The 15,733-nt window shown below is 47.6% G+C and overlaps 2 protein-coding genes across 2 annotated transcripts in view; one reads left to right on the top strand and one right to left on the bottom strand.

The window, feature by feature from the left end:
- The window catches only part of LOC117392726 (heterogeneous nuclear ribonucleoprotein Q-like), a 103,998-nt gene that overhangs the window by 55,304 nt on the left and 32,961 nt on the right, over positions 1-15,733 (top strand). The window lies entirely within an intron of this gene.
- On the bottom strand, positions 255-14,450 carry LOC117392687 (myosin-6-like). The gene is made up of 10 exons (XM_033990815.2): positions 14,403-14,450; positions 10,690-13,689; positions 9,743-10,069; positions 6,917-7,226; positions 6,269-6,564; positions 5,711-5,971; positions 5,181-5,339; positions 1,196-2,437; positions 888-1,118; positions 255-309 (listed from the first exon to the last, which is right to left on the bottom strand). Exons 2-9 carry the CDS (start codon positions 13,681-13,683, stop codon positions 915-917), a joined length of 5,793 nt encoding a protein of 1,930 aa, XP_033846706.1. The 5' UTR covers positions 13,684-13,689; positions 14,403-14,450; the 3' UTR covers positions 255-309; positions 888-914.

Raw genomic sequence — 15,733 nt, 5'->3', positions numbered from 1 at the left:
GACTAAACCAGGACAAAACCAGGACTAAACTAGGACTAACCTTGGACTAAACCAGGTCTAAGCCTGCATTAACCTTTTTTGAGTCATGGACAAGAGACACCTTTAGTTTGCAGTGGTTTTATTTCTGTGTTTTGTGCAAAACTTCATAAATGTGACAAAATCCAACATGAAAATGTGAATTTGAGTAAAAGTGAAAGTGCTTTAAATCATATTTATGTTTCTTATATTTCTGATTTTAGAACATTTCAAACAGAAGCAGAAAAGAAGAAACACAACAGCACACAGGAGCCGCTGTTCAACTCCAGAGACCTGAAACAAAGAACAACTTTTAGTCCTGGTTTAGTCCTGATTAAGTCCTGGTTTAGTCCTAGTTTAGTCCTGGTTTAGGCCTGGTTTAGTCCTGGTTTAGGCCTGGTTTAGGCCTGGTTTAGTCCTAGTTTAGGCCTGGTTTAGTCCTGGTTTAGTCCTGGTTTAGTCCTGGTTTAGTCCTAGTTTAGTCCTGGTTTAGTCCTAGTTTAGTCTTGGTTCAGGCCTGGTTTAGTCCTGGTTTAGTCTGAGCGAGAATCAATCCTCCGACCTTCGGGTTAGGATACCACTGCAGTTTGGAGCACTGACGATTTAAACCGACATGAGCCCTGATTACAGCAATTATTTGACTCACTACACCAAAGTTAATTCAGGAAAAAAAGCTGCCATTGGGGTATAGTCTGTCCTGAAGGGTATGAATGGGCGTAGACCACAATATACCACAATTTACCCAGAGTATGAACGTGCCTAGGCCATAATATGCCTGGATTGTAATAGATCCTAAGCCCCTTTAACCCTGGGTATGGTGCACGTGAGGTGGTTACTTCTGCCTGTTACACCACTTTAATGCTGTTTCTCACCTGATCAGGTCTCTCCCCAGTCCTGGGCTAGTCCTGGTCCAGGCCCCGGTCTCGGGTCTTCGCCCTCAGCTTGTTGACTTGGCTCTCTGCTATCTCGGCACGCTCTTCAGCCTGCTCCAGCTCGTGCTGTAGGTGGCGCTGTTTGGCAGCGCTGGTGTTGGCCTCAAGCTCCGCCTCCTCCAGAGAACGTTTGTACGACTTGAGTTTCAGCTGCAGCTTCTCCACCAAGTCCTACAATCAAACCAGAACCAAACCAGTTCTAAATCAGGCCGAAACCAGGTCTAAACCAAATTTAAACCCGGTCTCACCTGCAGTCTTGCCGTGTTCTTGCGCTCCTCTTCACTCTGATAGGTCAGCTCTTTGATTCTCCGCTCGTATTTCCTGATTCCCTTCACAGACTCTGCCCCTCTCTTCTGCTCTGCCTCTAGCTCCGCCTCCAGGTCCCTTAGGCGCGTTTCCAGCCGCTGCAGTTGCTTTCGTCCCCCTTTGGAAGCGCTTTGCTCTGCCTCGTCTAGGCGCAGCTGCAGGTCTCTGATGGTAGCCTCCATGTTCTTCTTCATCCTCTCGAGGTGGGCGCTCAGGTCTTGCTCCTTCTTCAGCTCCTCGGCCATCATGGCGGCATCTGTCATGGCTTTCCGGGCCTTGTCCTCAGCGTTCCTGTTCTCTTGGAGCGCCTCCTCCAGCTCACTTTGGAGCGCACTCAGATCGGCTTCGGCCTTCTTCTTCTGGTGTATGAGGGAGGTGTTCTGGGTGTGTAGAAGCTGCGTTCTCTCGGTGGCGTCACTCAGCTCCTGTTCGGCAAGTTTGCGACAGCGTTCAGTTTGTTCAAGTGCAGCTCGGAGCTCCTCCAGCTCGGCCTGAAGGAGAACGTTCTTCCTCTCGCTCAGACCCGCATTCTCCTTCTGACCTTCGGCCTCATGTCGTGCTTCATCCAGAAGCAGCTGAGTGTCAGATAGTGCCCCCTGGAGGGCTTTGAGCTGCCGCTGCGCCTCCACAACGCCACGTGTCGATTGGTTGAGCTGCAGCTCCATCTCATTTAGGTCCGCCTCCATCTTCTTTTTTACCCTCAGAGCCTCATTGCGGCTGCGTGTCTCAGCCTCCAGAGCAGTCTGAAGAGACTCCAGTGCCCTCTGGTGGTTGCGTTTGGCCTGATCCATCTCCTGGTCCTTCTCAGAGATCTTCCTTTCCAGATCTGCTCGGGTTTGGCTGGAGTCCAGCTGCAGACGGAGGATCTTGGTCTCCTCATGCTCCAGTGTGGCCTCGGCCTCCTCCAGAGCGCTCTGGAGATCTTGCTTCTCCTGTAGCAGAGCTCTCCTTAGTTTGTCCAGCTCATGTGCACTGCGTCCACCTTCGCCCAAGCGCTCCGTGAGTTCTGACACCTCCTCCTGGAGATTCTTGTTCTCCCTCTTCATGGTCTCCAGATGGTCCAGAGCCTCCTCGTATGAGTTCTTCAGTTTGAAGAGCTCTGTGCTCAGAGAACGTGACTCCTTCTGAGATGCCTCCAACTCACACTGTGCCTCCTCCAGCTTCTGCTTCCACTCACACAGGATCTGCAACCATAGAGACAATATAAACCAACAAAACTGTTGTGCTAATCTCACACTGCAATAAACATGTTCACTTAGCAAATAATACTGCTGAACTTCACTCATAGAGGATCTCCAAAACACTGAGTAACAGTTAAACGCATACTATGACACCGACCTAACCTTGAACCGCCACCTTAACGTGATGGAGGGGTTTGGGCACCCGAATGATTCTGGGAGCTATGTTGTCGGGGGGCTTCATGCCCCTTGTAGGGTCACCCATGGCAAACAGGGGACGGGCCAGACTAAGGGCAGTTCAGAAGTCTTTTATAATAACTGGCAAGGCCAGTTGCGTCATCCAGGATTGGCATCACTGAGCCTTCACCCTGGAGCCAGGCCTGGGGTGGGTGCTCATCAGTAAGCGTCAATGTTAGAGTAATGTTAGTCATCAGCAAAGAGAATTAGTTTTAATGAATGTGATACATTAAATATATCACTTATATTGAGATTGAAAGGAATGGGCCTCAGCACTGACCCCTGGGGAACACCACAAGCAATGCCAAGATATTCAGATGAGTAATCTCCCATTTTAACATACTGGACTCGTTCTGCTATGTAATCTTTTAGCCTGTCCCAGCTGCTCCTCTCATACCATATCTTGTGTGTATTTAGCAGGTCTGAGTGATTCATTGTGTCAAATGCTGTTTATTTAGTGTCCCAGGTTCTCTTTATATTGTTTTTATTTTCATATACTGTTCTTTTATAATATAACTGTTTGCCAGTTCTTATTATATCTGGTCATTTATTTTTATTTGTCTTGTATCTTTGATCAGCATCTTTAGTTTTTAGTTTGATAAACAATTTTTTTTATTTTTTTACTTTACAAGAATTTAATATTCCTTTGGTAAGCCAAGGTCTTTTTGCTGGTTTGCCGTTTTTACAATATTCTTTTACTGGACAGTGTTTATTATACAGAGATACAAATATGTTCATGGAGTTGTCATGCGCTCAGTCTACATTTGCTTCTGTTAAGACTGAGATCCAGTCCTGTTCTTTTAAACCATGGGTGCTCAGACTTTTTCAGTATGTGAGCTACTTTTAAAATGATCGCGTCTGAAAGATCTACCACCTAATACAAAAATGTTAAACATGTATTTATTTATAAATGTATTATGAATTCTTACATGTACAGTGCATTTTGATGTACCTTGCACAATGTCATGAGATAATACTGCACAACACAACTGAACTTCCTACATGTTCATAATTACTTGAATGATGATTACTGCTCTGATGACTTGCACTGAATGGAATCAGTGAGGGATGTATAGTTCGGGCAGTAGCTTCTGACAGCCAGCCAGTAAAATTGCATTTTTCGTTTGAAAGCGATAACAGACCTAATCATGTTGATTACGGTTTTGTCTTTTTTATAGCCATAAAAATCATGTTAAACGAAGTATCAGAATTTACTGCATTTTTTCAGACAACTATTTCTATTTTACACATCCATCCGTATTTTTTCTTTTATGATGATTTATGATGATAATTTGTGATTATTTATGTTTTTATTTGTGTGATTTTAATGTCCTCCTTATTCTGTAAAGCACTTTGAATTACTTTGTGTACGAATTGTGCTATACAAATAAACTTGCCTTGCCTTGCCTTTACGCATCGAATAAATAACTGGGAAAATCCCCGCAGCACCGCGCTCTCATTCGTCACCTTCGAGGGACAACAGAGGCAGATTACAGTAATGATGGTAAAATATTTAGATAGCCCCATTTGAGACGCCGTTTGAATTTACATGAGAGCACGACTGGGTGCGGAGTTACGCTGCTGGAAAGTCCGCAACCGCGAGTCTATCAGCGACGATAGGATCTGACGCTATAGGGTTAAACTAACTCACGCTTGTTTATGCGTGTGCAGCGCCCATGATGTGACCTAGGGTCAGGTGTAATCTGACTGGTTGTCCTGTATATTAGTCATGTGACTGGATGGATGACGGGACGTGATCTACCCAAAATGCCCTCGCGATCGACTGGTAAATCGCGATCAACGTAATGCACACCCCTGTTTTAAACTATTGTCGACAGCATTAATGGTCTCTTTACTTCTTATTCGTTTATAAGTCACCTTGTCCTCCTTGATTTTTTTTTTTTTAAATTCACAGTCTCAGAGAGTAAAGACGGGTAAGTGATCAGTGATGAAGCACAGCTTGGGCTCTGGAACACAACTCCTTGAGAGGGACTGGACCCTAGGCTGAGGACATGGACTCCGAGTGGGCCATGTTCTTTGCCTCTATTGCTTGTAGTTGTGGTCATAAGATTTCTGGTCCTTGTCTTGGCAGCAACTTCCAAACCTGGTGATCTCCGGAAGAAGGGGATGCCTTTCTAGCAGCTGAAGGAGGAGTCCTATATTGAGGCTTGTTGGCTTGTAGGACTCTTGAGGCAGCTGACAGGTATTGACAAGCAAAGTGCGCCAAAGCACGTGTGGTTGCAGAGGCAAAAACTTGAGGGGAGGCCATGGAGGAGTTCTATCGGTCAACCTCAAAGAGATTCGGGAAAACCGTCTAACACCTCAGGAAGGGGAAGCAGTGCTTCAGCATTGCACACAAACACACAAATAGACACTATAAAAAACGTACACATCTCAGGAGTCTCACACTTTACCTGTGTGTTATAAAACCTTCTGACTTCATTTCTGACTTTTAGTCCTTTAGTTCCACCAGAAACCAACATTTTTATGTTACTGTGTGCATTGCGAGTACCTTGTCGAAGCTGCGCTGCTTCTTGTCCAGCGCGGCGGCAGCAGCGTTGGAGCGTTCCAGATCCACCATCAGGTCCTCGATCTCAGTCTGGAGACGGACTTTGGTCTTCTCCAGGGAACAGGACTTAGCGTTAGCCGCCTCCACCGCCTCCTCTGCCTCCTGCACACACACATAAACATATTAGCATCTGCCACCTCCTCCGACTCCTGCACACACACTCACACATCCACCTCCTCCGCACCTGGAGTCTTTGGACCAGTTTCTTCTTGGCCTCCACTAGTTACCTGCTTATCTGCAGCCCCCCTCTACCTTCTCTCCCCTCTCTCCTCCTCCTCTGCTCCTCTCTCCTCCTCCTCCCCACTATCTCCTCCTCCTCTCCCCTCTTTCTCCTAATCATCTCCTCCCCTCTCTTCTCCCCTCTTGGTCTCCTTCTCTCTCTTTCCTCCTCTCCTCTCTCTCCTTTTCCTCTCCTCTCTCTCCTCCTCCTCTCTCTCCTCCTACTTTTCTCCTCTCTCTCTCCTCCTCTGTACCTGTAGTCTTTGGACAAGTTTCTTCTTGGCCTCTTCCAGCTCCTCGCTCCTCTGCAGTCCCTCGGTCTCGTAGCGGCTCCTCCATTGTTGTGCATCTGCGTTGCTTTTGGAGAGGAGTCGTTGGAGTTGTGCTCGTGCCTCCTGTTCCTCCTCTAGTTGCTCTCGGAGGAGGTCACAGTCGTGTCGTGCTGACTGCACTGCATGAGCCAGGGACACCTTCGCTTTGGACTCCTCCTCCACCTGCCCTCGCAACTCCTCAATCTGAGACCAGGGAGAGAGGAGCTATTAGACAGGGTATAAACCGGGTTTAGACCAGGTTTATTTCTTTTTTAGTCCTGTTTTAGTCCTGGATTAGTCCTTGTTTAGTTCTGGTCCAGTCCTAGGTCAGACCTGTTGGCTGTAGGAGTTCTTGGCACAGCTCATCTGGCTGAGGAGACCTTCTTTAGTCCAGTTTTAGTCCTGGTCTAGTCTTGTTTTAGTCCTGGTCTAGTCCTTGTTTAGTCCTGGTCTAGTCCTGGTGTAGTCCTGGTCCAGGCTTGGTCCAATCCTAGCTCAGACCTGTTGGCTGTAGGAGTTTTTGGCACGGCTCGTCTGGCTCAGGAGACCTTCTCGCTCCTCTCGTTCTCGCTGTAGTTCCAGGTTTTCGGTGCTGAGTTTGGCGTTGGCGCTCTGGGCGTCGGACAGTGCCCTCTGGCTCTCATCCAATCGGCTGCGCAGCTCGTTAGCAGCGTCCTCGTTAGCGCGTGCCGTCTTCTCCGCATTTGCTTTAGCACGCAGCACCACCTCCAAGTTTGAGTTCACATCCTCCAGCTCCACACGCAGCTCCGCCTTCTCCTTCTCCAGCTTCTGCTTCACTGAGAAAAACAGTCAGATGCCCTCTCGTTATCTGTGTGTCAGATGCCCTCTCATGCTCTGTGCGAGATGACCTCCCATCCTCCTGTATCCCTGTGAGTCTATTGCCCTCTCCTGCCTCAGATGCTCCTCCCCTGACCTCCCTGTGCGTCAAATGCTGTTCTGTGCCTCAGATGCCCTCTCTGTGTACCTTAGATGCCCTCCCATTGTACCTCAGATGCCATCCCATACCACAGATGGCATCCCTGTGTACCTCAGATGTCATCCCTCTGTACCTCAGATGCTTCTCCCGTACCTGAGATGCTTCTCCCGTACCTCAGATGCCCCTCCTGTACCTCAGATGCCCTCCCATACCTCTCTGCAGGTTGTCGATCTGCTCTCCCAGCTCGGCCACAGCGTCTGCATGCTTCTTCCTGAGGGTGGCGCTGGTGGATTCGTGCTGGAGCGTGACCTCTTCCAGCTCTCTCCGGAGCTTCTGGAATTCTGCATCTCGTTTCTTGTTCATCTCGAGCTGAGCACTGGTGGCTCCTCCCGCCTGCTCCAGACGCTCGCTCAGATCCTCTAGCTCCCGGCTCAGGTCGGAACGCTGCTTCTCCACTTTGGCCCGAGCAGAACGCTCAGCCTCCAACTCCTCCTCCAGCTCCTCCAGACGTGCCTGGCTCTCCTGCACAAGCCACATTCACTATTATCAGATGGTAAAGAGGAGTCCTGGTTCAGTCCTGGTTTTGGACAGGCCCATCACTCGGTTTAACACGGAGACCAATAATGAACTTATAAAAGTTCATTATTGGAACTATTAAAAGTTCTATATGACACAGAAGTGACTCTTGTGAGCTCCATGTTGTAATGCTGTTACCTCCTCAAAACAAACTTGGAGTTATGTTTTGTTTCATTCACACATGTTTGAGTAACACTTTATTATTAGTCTGTTTACATCTCCAAAGCTCAGAATGCGTTGTTCCACCTTGTGATGTCATGAAGTGATTGTTTTTAAGTTAACTGCTCATTTTACTTTGAGTTTCAGCTAAACACAGCCAAAGAGGAATGACAGAAGCATTCCTGCTGCGTCCACCAGAGACTCTTGCCTGGTCCCTCACCCAAACTCCCCCCTGCTCTCCCTTTCCTGCCTCCCAAGAGCTAGGACACACAGGGCCTCTGCTGTCCCAGGACATACAGTCATGATAAAGATAATATCAGACTGAGGCCCTGTGATGGAGCTGTATCTCCAGTTACACCTCATAGACTGATTAACAGAAGGACAGTTAAACTGTCCAATCAGAGACATTTAGTTCACATTCCCTGTAAGAAGATAACATCCAGTCCTACTGAAACTAATCTGAAACTTGCTGTGCTCAATGTCAGATCTTTATGTAACAAATATTTTTAATTCATTTATTAATTCATTTTATTTCTTCTTTTAATCTTGACTTTATGTTTTTAATGGAAACATGGTTCAACAAAAGCACAGGTAATGCAATTCTAGTGGAATCAACTCCACCCAACTTCAAATTTAAATCTGAAACATGAGTAAACAAAAGGGTGGAGGGGTGTGTTATTTTTTAGAGATAATTTAGTTACAGATTGTTATTTGGGGTGTTTTCATCTTTTGAGTATGTTTCCTTTAAAATGGAGCTAAGACAGTCCCCCTCCATACTCTACTTATTCATATACAAACCTCCCCAGCACTGTCTGAGTTTTATTGATGATTTTACTGAGATGCTTTCAGTCGTATGCACAGACTTTGATGGTTTAGTCATTACAGGTGATTTTAATGTACATGTGGATAATGTGTTTGACAGAAACACTAAAGGGCTCAGTTCTGTCCTTAAAACCTTTGGTCTGAATCAGCACATCAGCGAGCGAAATTGGAAAATACATGCTGCTGTTAGGCCAGTTAATATGTGCAGCAATAATGTGTCCTACCACAACTCTGCAGATGACACTCAGATCTATGTCTCACTGCAGCAGGTGAATATGGACCAATGGATTCACTCTGCCACTGCATCCAACAGATCAGTGTGTGGAGGAAAAACAAGTTTCTCCAGATAAACTCAGACAAGACTGAAGTCATCATCTTTGGTCCACAGAAACATAGAGAAAGTGTCAGCAGTCACCTCCAGTCTCTCTCTCTAAACCTTCAAATCAGGCTAGAAATCTAGGGGTAATAATGGACTCAGACTTGAACTTTAACAGCCACATCAAATCAATAACATCTGCAGCTTTTTACCATCTAAAAACATTAAAGTTATTAAAGGTATACTGTTAAAACCAGACTTGGAGAGACTTATCCATGCATTTGTCTCCAGTAGGTTAGACGACTGTAATGTCCTGCTCACTGGCCTCTCCAAACGAGCCTTAACACAGAACAGTACATCCAGAACACTGCTGCTCAGATCCTGACTAGAACCAGGAAGTACGAGCACGTAAGTCCTCTGCTCAGGTCTCTGGCTCCTGTGGCTCAGAGAATAGACTTTAAATCATCTCTGTGTGAACAAGTCTCTCCATGGATCAGCACCAAAGTACATCTCCCACATGTTAGAGCCACATGAACCATCTCACACTCTGAGGATTTCAGGGACAGGCCTCCTGGTGGTCCCAGAGTCAGGACTAAACATGGAGAATCAGTGTTTAAGTTTTATGGAGCTAAAACCTGGAACAGTCTTCCTGAAGATGTGAGACAGGCCTCGGCTTTGACAATGTTTAAATCCGGGCTCATAACAGTTCTGTTTAGCTGACTTTTAAAATGATTGTTCGTGATTATTTATGTTTTAATTTGTTGTATTGTGATTTTAATGTCTTTTTTATTCTGTAAAGCACTTTAAATTACTTTGTGTACGAATTGTATTGTGCTATACAAATAAACTCTTGCCTTAATTCAGTAGAGTGAATCCAGTCATCCAAATGATTCTAGTGAAGGTGTATGGCGTTTACAAACACAGTGACGCACTTCTTGTATCACCACATGACATCACAAGGTGGAAGAGAGTGTTTTCTGTTTGAGAGAAGAACTCAGCCTAAATATGCAGGATTTGTGTGTTAAACATGTGTGAATGAAACAAAACACAACGCCAGGTCTGTTTGTGATGAGGAAACAACAGAAATAAAAAACATAGTGTAATATAGGACTTTTAAAGCCCCATTGTGGGACATTTCCTCACATTAGGGTGAAAGCTCTGATACCTTGAGCCTCTTGCTGAGTTGTGTTCCGGCTGCCTGCTCTTGCTCCAGGCGGTCACTCATCTGGCTCAGCTCAAACTCCTTCTTCTTGCTCCTCTCCTCCAGCTGTAGCTTTTCGTTCTCCAGGTCCATGAGGTTCTCCTGCAGGAGCTTCAGGTCTCCCTCCAGTTTGCGTCGGCTCCTCTCCACCTCCATGCGTCCCTTCTTCTCCTGCTCCAGACTGCCCTCTAGGTCATCCACTTGCTGCTCCAGCTTCAGCTTGGCTTTGTTCAGAGCGTTGCACTTGTCTTCTTCACTCTGGAGGTCATCCAGGGTCTGCTGTTGTGCCTCCTGAAAAGATATGAACTTTGAGCCAACTTTACCCTCAAGTATTTACACTGGACTAGGATTTTTATGCGTTTTTGTTTGTACAGAGAGAGCCCAGTGAGAGTAGCAGACCTGCCCTGTTCAAATCCAGAACAACACATCATATACGATCATATAAAAAAGCATTATGACCATTATACTCTCTCTCCTTTTCTCCCTGTCTTTTCTCTTTCACTCCCTCATACTAAAGAGCCATCTTCTCTCTCTCTTTTTCTCTCTCACCCCCTTTCTTTTCTCTTCCTCTTTCTCCTCTTTTGCCTCTTTTTAGCTGCAAAGCCATTTCCTCTCTCGCTCTCCTCTCTCTCCTTTCCTCCCTCTCTCCCTCCCCCTTTCTCTCTCATTTCCTCCTCTCCCTCCCTCTCTCTCCTCCCTCTCTCTCTGTCTGTTTACCTGCTTCGGGATGTCCTCTCCTCCTTTCCTTCCCTCTCTCTCCTCTCCTCTCTCCCTCTCTCCTCTCCTCTCCTCTCTCTCTTCTCCTCTTTTCCCTGGCCTTTCTCTTCTCCACTCCATCCATCCCTCCCTCTCTCCTCTCCTTCTTTCCATCTCTTTTCTCCTCTCTCCTCCCTCTCTCTCTGTTTGCTTACCTGGAGAGCCTTCTTCTCCCTGGTCAGCTTGAGGATGTTCTCGTCCTGAGCGGCCATCTCCTCAGTCAGGTTCTTGACTTTGTTCTCCGTGGCGTGTTTCTCCTTCTCCACTTTGGCTAAGGTCAGCTCCAGATCATCGATGTCTCGCTTCAGTTCGGCACACTCGTCTTCCAGTTTGCGTTTCTTGGAGGTGAGATCGGCATTCACCTCCTCCTCGTCCTCCAGCCGCTCGCTCAGTTCCTTCAGCTTGGACTCCAGTTGGATCTTGCTCTTGATGAGCTGCTCGCAGCGTTCTTCTGCGTCAGAGAGTGTGTCCTGCTCAGACTGAATCTGCAGAGTCAGATCGTTCTTTTCCTGGATCAGACCCACCATCTTCTCCTCCAGTTCTTTGCGCCGTGCCTCAGACTTCTCCAGGGCCTCCTTCACGCGCTTGAACTCATCCTTCATGTTGGCCATCTCCTTTTCTGCCTCAGCGCTCTTCAGCAGAGGCTTGATCTTAAAGAAGAGCTTCATCCAGGGCCAGTTCTTCACTCCAAGGAAGGAGCGCAGGTTCCACTGGATGACCATGAGTGCGTCACGACGTTCCACCATGCGGGCGAAGCGTTCCCTCATGAGCAGTGCACGGGCGTTGGCCTGGAGACGTGTGATGATGCGTGATAATTGTTCGTCTCTCATCTCCTCCAGAGTCCCCAGGAGCCCCGCCTTAAAGAACACCTTTGTGTGTCCAAACTTGTACTGCGTGTGGTCAATGTCCAGGGACCCCAGCAGCTTCTCAGTGCTCTTCTTACAATCCATAAAGGTCCCCTCAGGGATGGCGGAGGCATTCAGGATGCGGTAGCGCTGTTTGAAGTCTCCATACAGGACGCGGTTTGGGAAGCCCTTCCGACAGATCCGGATGCCCTCCAGGACACCATTGCAGCGCAGCTGGTGCAGCACCAGGCAGTTGTCCATGGCACCCGGAGTCTTGGACTCGTTGGGGATGAGGCAACGGACGAAGTGTGGGTGTGTAGTCTTCAGGTTAGTCATTAGCTTGTTCAGGTTTTCTCTATGAAGCGCCGACACAGTTTGGAAAGAGGAGCCCTTCTTTTTGGCGCCTTTCCCACCTTTGTCTCCACCCTCGGCACCGGCATAGTTTGAGAAGAGCAGACTGAGCAGCTTCAGAGAGGACTTCTGGTACAGTCCCACCACTGTCTCGTTCAGAGGGTCCTTGTTCTTCACCAGCCAGTTGGTGATGTTGTAGTCCACAGTACCGGCGTAGTGCACAAGAGCAAAGTGCGCCTCAGCTTTGCCTTTGGAGGCACGTGGCTTCTCAAACATCTTGTTCTTGCCCAGGTGGTTGTCATAAAGTTTGGCCTTGAACGTCTGGTCACTGGCCTTGGGGAACATGCACTCCTCCTCCAGGATGGACAGGATGCCCAGGGGCTTCTCAATCAGGTCTATACAAGCCTGTAGGTCCATGCCAAAGTCGATGAACTCCCAGTCTATGCCTTCCTTCTTGTACTCCTCCTGCTCCAGCACAAACATATGGTGGTTGAAGAACTGCTGCAGCTTCTCGTTGGTGTAGTTGATGCAGAGCTGCTCAAAGGTGTTGTAGTCAAAGATCTCAAAGCCTGCTATGTCAAGCACCCCGATGAAGTATTGCCGGTGTTGCTTTGTGTCCAGGCTGTGGTTGATGCGCACCACCATCCAGTTGAACATCTTCTCGTAGACAGACTTGGCCATCGCTCCGATGGAGTAGTAGACCTGGTCCACACTCTGGCCTTTGGTCACGTATTCATTACCTACTTTGACCCGGGGATGGCACAGGCCTTTGATGAGGTCAGCCGAGTTCAGCCCCATGAGGAAGGCAGACTTATCAGCAGACTCAGTGCCATCGGGCTCCGCCTGCTCCTCACGCTGCTTCTGCTTAAACTTCATGTTGCCATAGTGCATGATGGCGCCGGTCAGTTTGTAGACCGCCGCTTTCTCCTCGGCGGTGAAGCCAAGGACGTCGAAGGCGCTGTCTGTAGCCAGAAGCTCGTCAGCATCGTTGATGGAGGCCACAGTTACCTCTCCCTGGGATGTGTAGGAGTAATCGTACGGATTTGTGGTGACCAGGAGCTGCTCCAGGAGCTCGGGTTTCTGGTTGGATAGGATCTGGTAGAAAATGTGGTAGTTCCTCTCGGCTTTCAGCTGGAACGTGACTCTGGACTTCTCCAGGAGGTAGGTCTCGATGTCGGCGGACGAAAGTTTTCCGCTGGTGCCAAAGTGGATCCGGATGAACTTCCCGAAGCGAGACGAGTTGTCATTTCGCACGGTTTTGGCATTCCCAAAGGCCTCGAGGGCAGGGTTAGCTTGGATGATCTGGTCCTCTAACGTGCCCTTGTTCTGCTCCTTCTTGCTGGCTCCGCCCACCGCAGCGATGCTGGCAAAGTATTGGATGACACGTTTGGTGTTGACAGTTTTCCCGGCACCGGATTCTCCAGTGATGAGCACAGATTGGTTCTCGCGGTCCGTCAGCATGTACTGGTATGCATTATCAGAGATGGAGAAAATGTGGGGCGGGGCTTCACTGCGCTTCTTGCCACGGTATGCCGCCACCACCTCGGCGTCATACACTGGCAGCCATTTGTAAGGGTTTACGGTGACGCAGAACAGGCCAGAGTAGGTATAGATCATCCAGGCAGCGTAGCGTTCCTTAAGGTTAAACAGAACCGCTGGCTCATGGAGGAACGTGAACATGGCCATGTCCTCAATCTTATCAAACTTGGGCGGGTTCTGAGGGTGAACCTGCGTGTCCTTCACAGTCCGAGTGTCTCCGGACTCCGTTTTCACGGTGACCATCCCCGCCTCCCGGCTCTGAATCAACGCTTTCACATACTCCACTTTATCATCTACCACAAAACACTCAGTTTTAATGTCGAAGGGGCGTGTCTGCGCCTCCAGACGCTCACGTTCCGATTTACGAAGGAATGGCGCCGCTTTGCCGAACTCTGCCATCAGCCCTTCCGACATCCTGACCTAAGACAAGTTAAGATAAAGATTATCATTTATAACAATTATTATTATTTAATTTTAATTAGAACTACAGGATACAAGATAGGAGATTTATTGGTGGTTTCTTGAAAGTGAAGGTTCCACAGGCTGTGTCTGACCCAAACGTGTGAGGCTCAGAGGCACAAGGTCAGACAGGACACTGGGACCAGAGGAGACATGATAACTATAATTGTACTGTGATTTAGTTCGTTTAAAGACAGCCTTTTATTTTGAAATGTAAGCTTTTATTTTGTAAACCTCGACCTGTGGAGCCTGAAGTGTGGCAAATCAGATTTTTTGAATTTTTATTTTTGAAAGTCATCGAAAATCACATCCTACTCAATATTAGAAACTATACAAACTAGATCCTCCTATTTCACAGATGTACTAAATACTAAAAAACACCCATTGACAGAAATGAACCTTTCCTTAATATGTTTATAATGATGTGTCTCTGTATCTTTCTCAAGTATAAGACACATAGACTAGTACACACACGGACCACTATGAACCTACTGCACACTGAGGATTACACACATATAAGATGGGTCATGGGAAGAGAAATCAAAGTACAAGGATTTAATGTGGAAAATCACAGTATATTGTCTAAATACATCACTGATGACAAGCGGAGTCTTAAATGTGACATAAAGTGTTTTTATATTTTATATTCAGCTCAAAGAGAAGACCAGACTCACCACAGATGAAGACGTCCACAAGATCTCAGAAGAAGAAGAAGAAGAAGAGCTGACACGACACCAGACTGACACCAAGTCCGGAGTCTGGGCTTTAAACCAGGACTGAACCAGGACCGCCCCTCACCCCTCCCATTGGGACCAAACAGGACTGAATCAGGACTAAGCCAGGACTGAACCAGGACCAAACCAGGTCTCCCCCCCCCCCCCCCCCCCCCCCCCCCTTCCTCCCCCCATAGGGACTAGACCAGAGCTAGACCAGGACTACTACAGGACCATAGACCAGGTCAAAATCAGGGCTAGGATTTGTCCAGGTCTGACCTGAAACTAAACCACAGAAGAATACTTAGCCAGGACCACAAGACCCTTCCACAGCCAAGGACTAAACCAGGGCTGGGACTAAACCAGGTCTTAGACTAAAACTGATCCCAGAGTGAGCCAGAACTAAACCATGTCCATCACAAAACAACAGCCAGATCACAGACCGTCAAGTGCCACTGTGTTTCTCAGAATGGAAACAGATAAGACTAGGACTAAAACAAGATCAGACCAGTACCAGGACCAAACCAACTGGAACAAGACCGGACCAGGACAAGGACCAGACCAGACTAAGCCAGGACCGGACCATGACAGGATGAGGACCAAATCTGGACCAGACCAGGGTCAGGCCACGGCCAGAACAGGACAAATCCAGAACTAAACGAGGACTATATCAGGACTACAGAGAGGGTGTTAGATTCCTTTAAAGGAGAGAAGATTCTCCCTTTATCAGGTGCTCGGAGATAGGAGCTAGGAGGTATGAAGAGTAGGAGATAGGAGCTAGGAGGTATGAAGAGTAGGAGATAGGAGCTAGGAGGTATGAAGAGTAGGAGATAGCAGCTACGAAGTCCGAAGAGTAGGACATAGGACGTAGGTTTATTTGTACAGTAATTGATATTAGCATTAAAATAGAAGAGTGCAGAACAGAAGCTCACGGTCATAAACACAAAACTGGAGCCTAGATTTAAACATTGTCACAGTAGAGGCCTGTTTCACATCTTGACTGTTCCAGGTTTTAGCTGCACAAAACTGCTGCAGGTTTTAGCTGCATTTTAAGTCTCGGTTTAGTCCTGGTTTAGTCCTGACTAAATATACAGGGAATGGACCTGTGCCCATCCCATTCCATCCTCCTGCATCCCTGTGTGTCAGATGCCCTCCCTGTGTGTCAGATGCCCTCCCTGAGTGTCAGATGCCCTCCCCGTGTGTCAGATCTAAACTGTAGTGTGCTCAGACGCAGAGGTTTGGACATAGATGTGTAAAGGGAATAATCTGGATGAACTTCCTGAAGCGGGTTT

This window comes from Periophthalmus magnuspinnatus, chromosome 24 (genome assembly GCF_009829125.3).
Source record: "Periophthalmus magnuspinnatus isolate fPerMag1 chromosome 24, fPerMag1.2.pri, whole genome shotgun sequence".
NCBI lineage: Eukaryota > Metazoa > Chordata > Actinopteri > Gobiiformes > Gobiidae > Periophthalmus > Periophthalmus magnuspinnatus.
The sequence above is the reverse complement of the archived record's forward strand: the minus strand, read 5'-3'. Positions and strand labels throughout refer to the sequence as shown.

What these genes read in the sequence shown, in the direction of transcription:
- LOC117392687 (XM_033990815.2), bottom strand. Translation starts at nt 13,683, where the DNA reads ATGTCGGAAGGGCTGATGGCAGAGTTCGGCAAAGCGGCGCCATTCCTT. An exon ending in AACTCAGCAAGAGGCTCAAG is followed by an intron (nt 7,227 to 9,742) that starts GTATCAGAGCTT and finishes TGGCTTGTGCAG; the next exon opens with GAGAGCCAGGCACGTCTGGA. An exon ending in AGAACACGGCAAGACTGCAG is followed by an intron (nt 1,119 to 1,195) that starts GTGAGACCGGGT and finishes GTTTGATTGTAG; the next exon opens with GACTTGGTGGAGAAGCTGCA.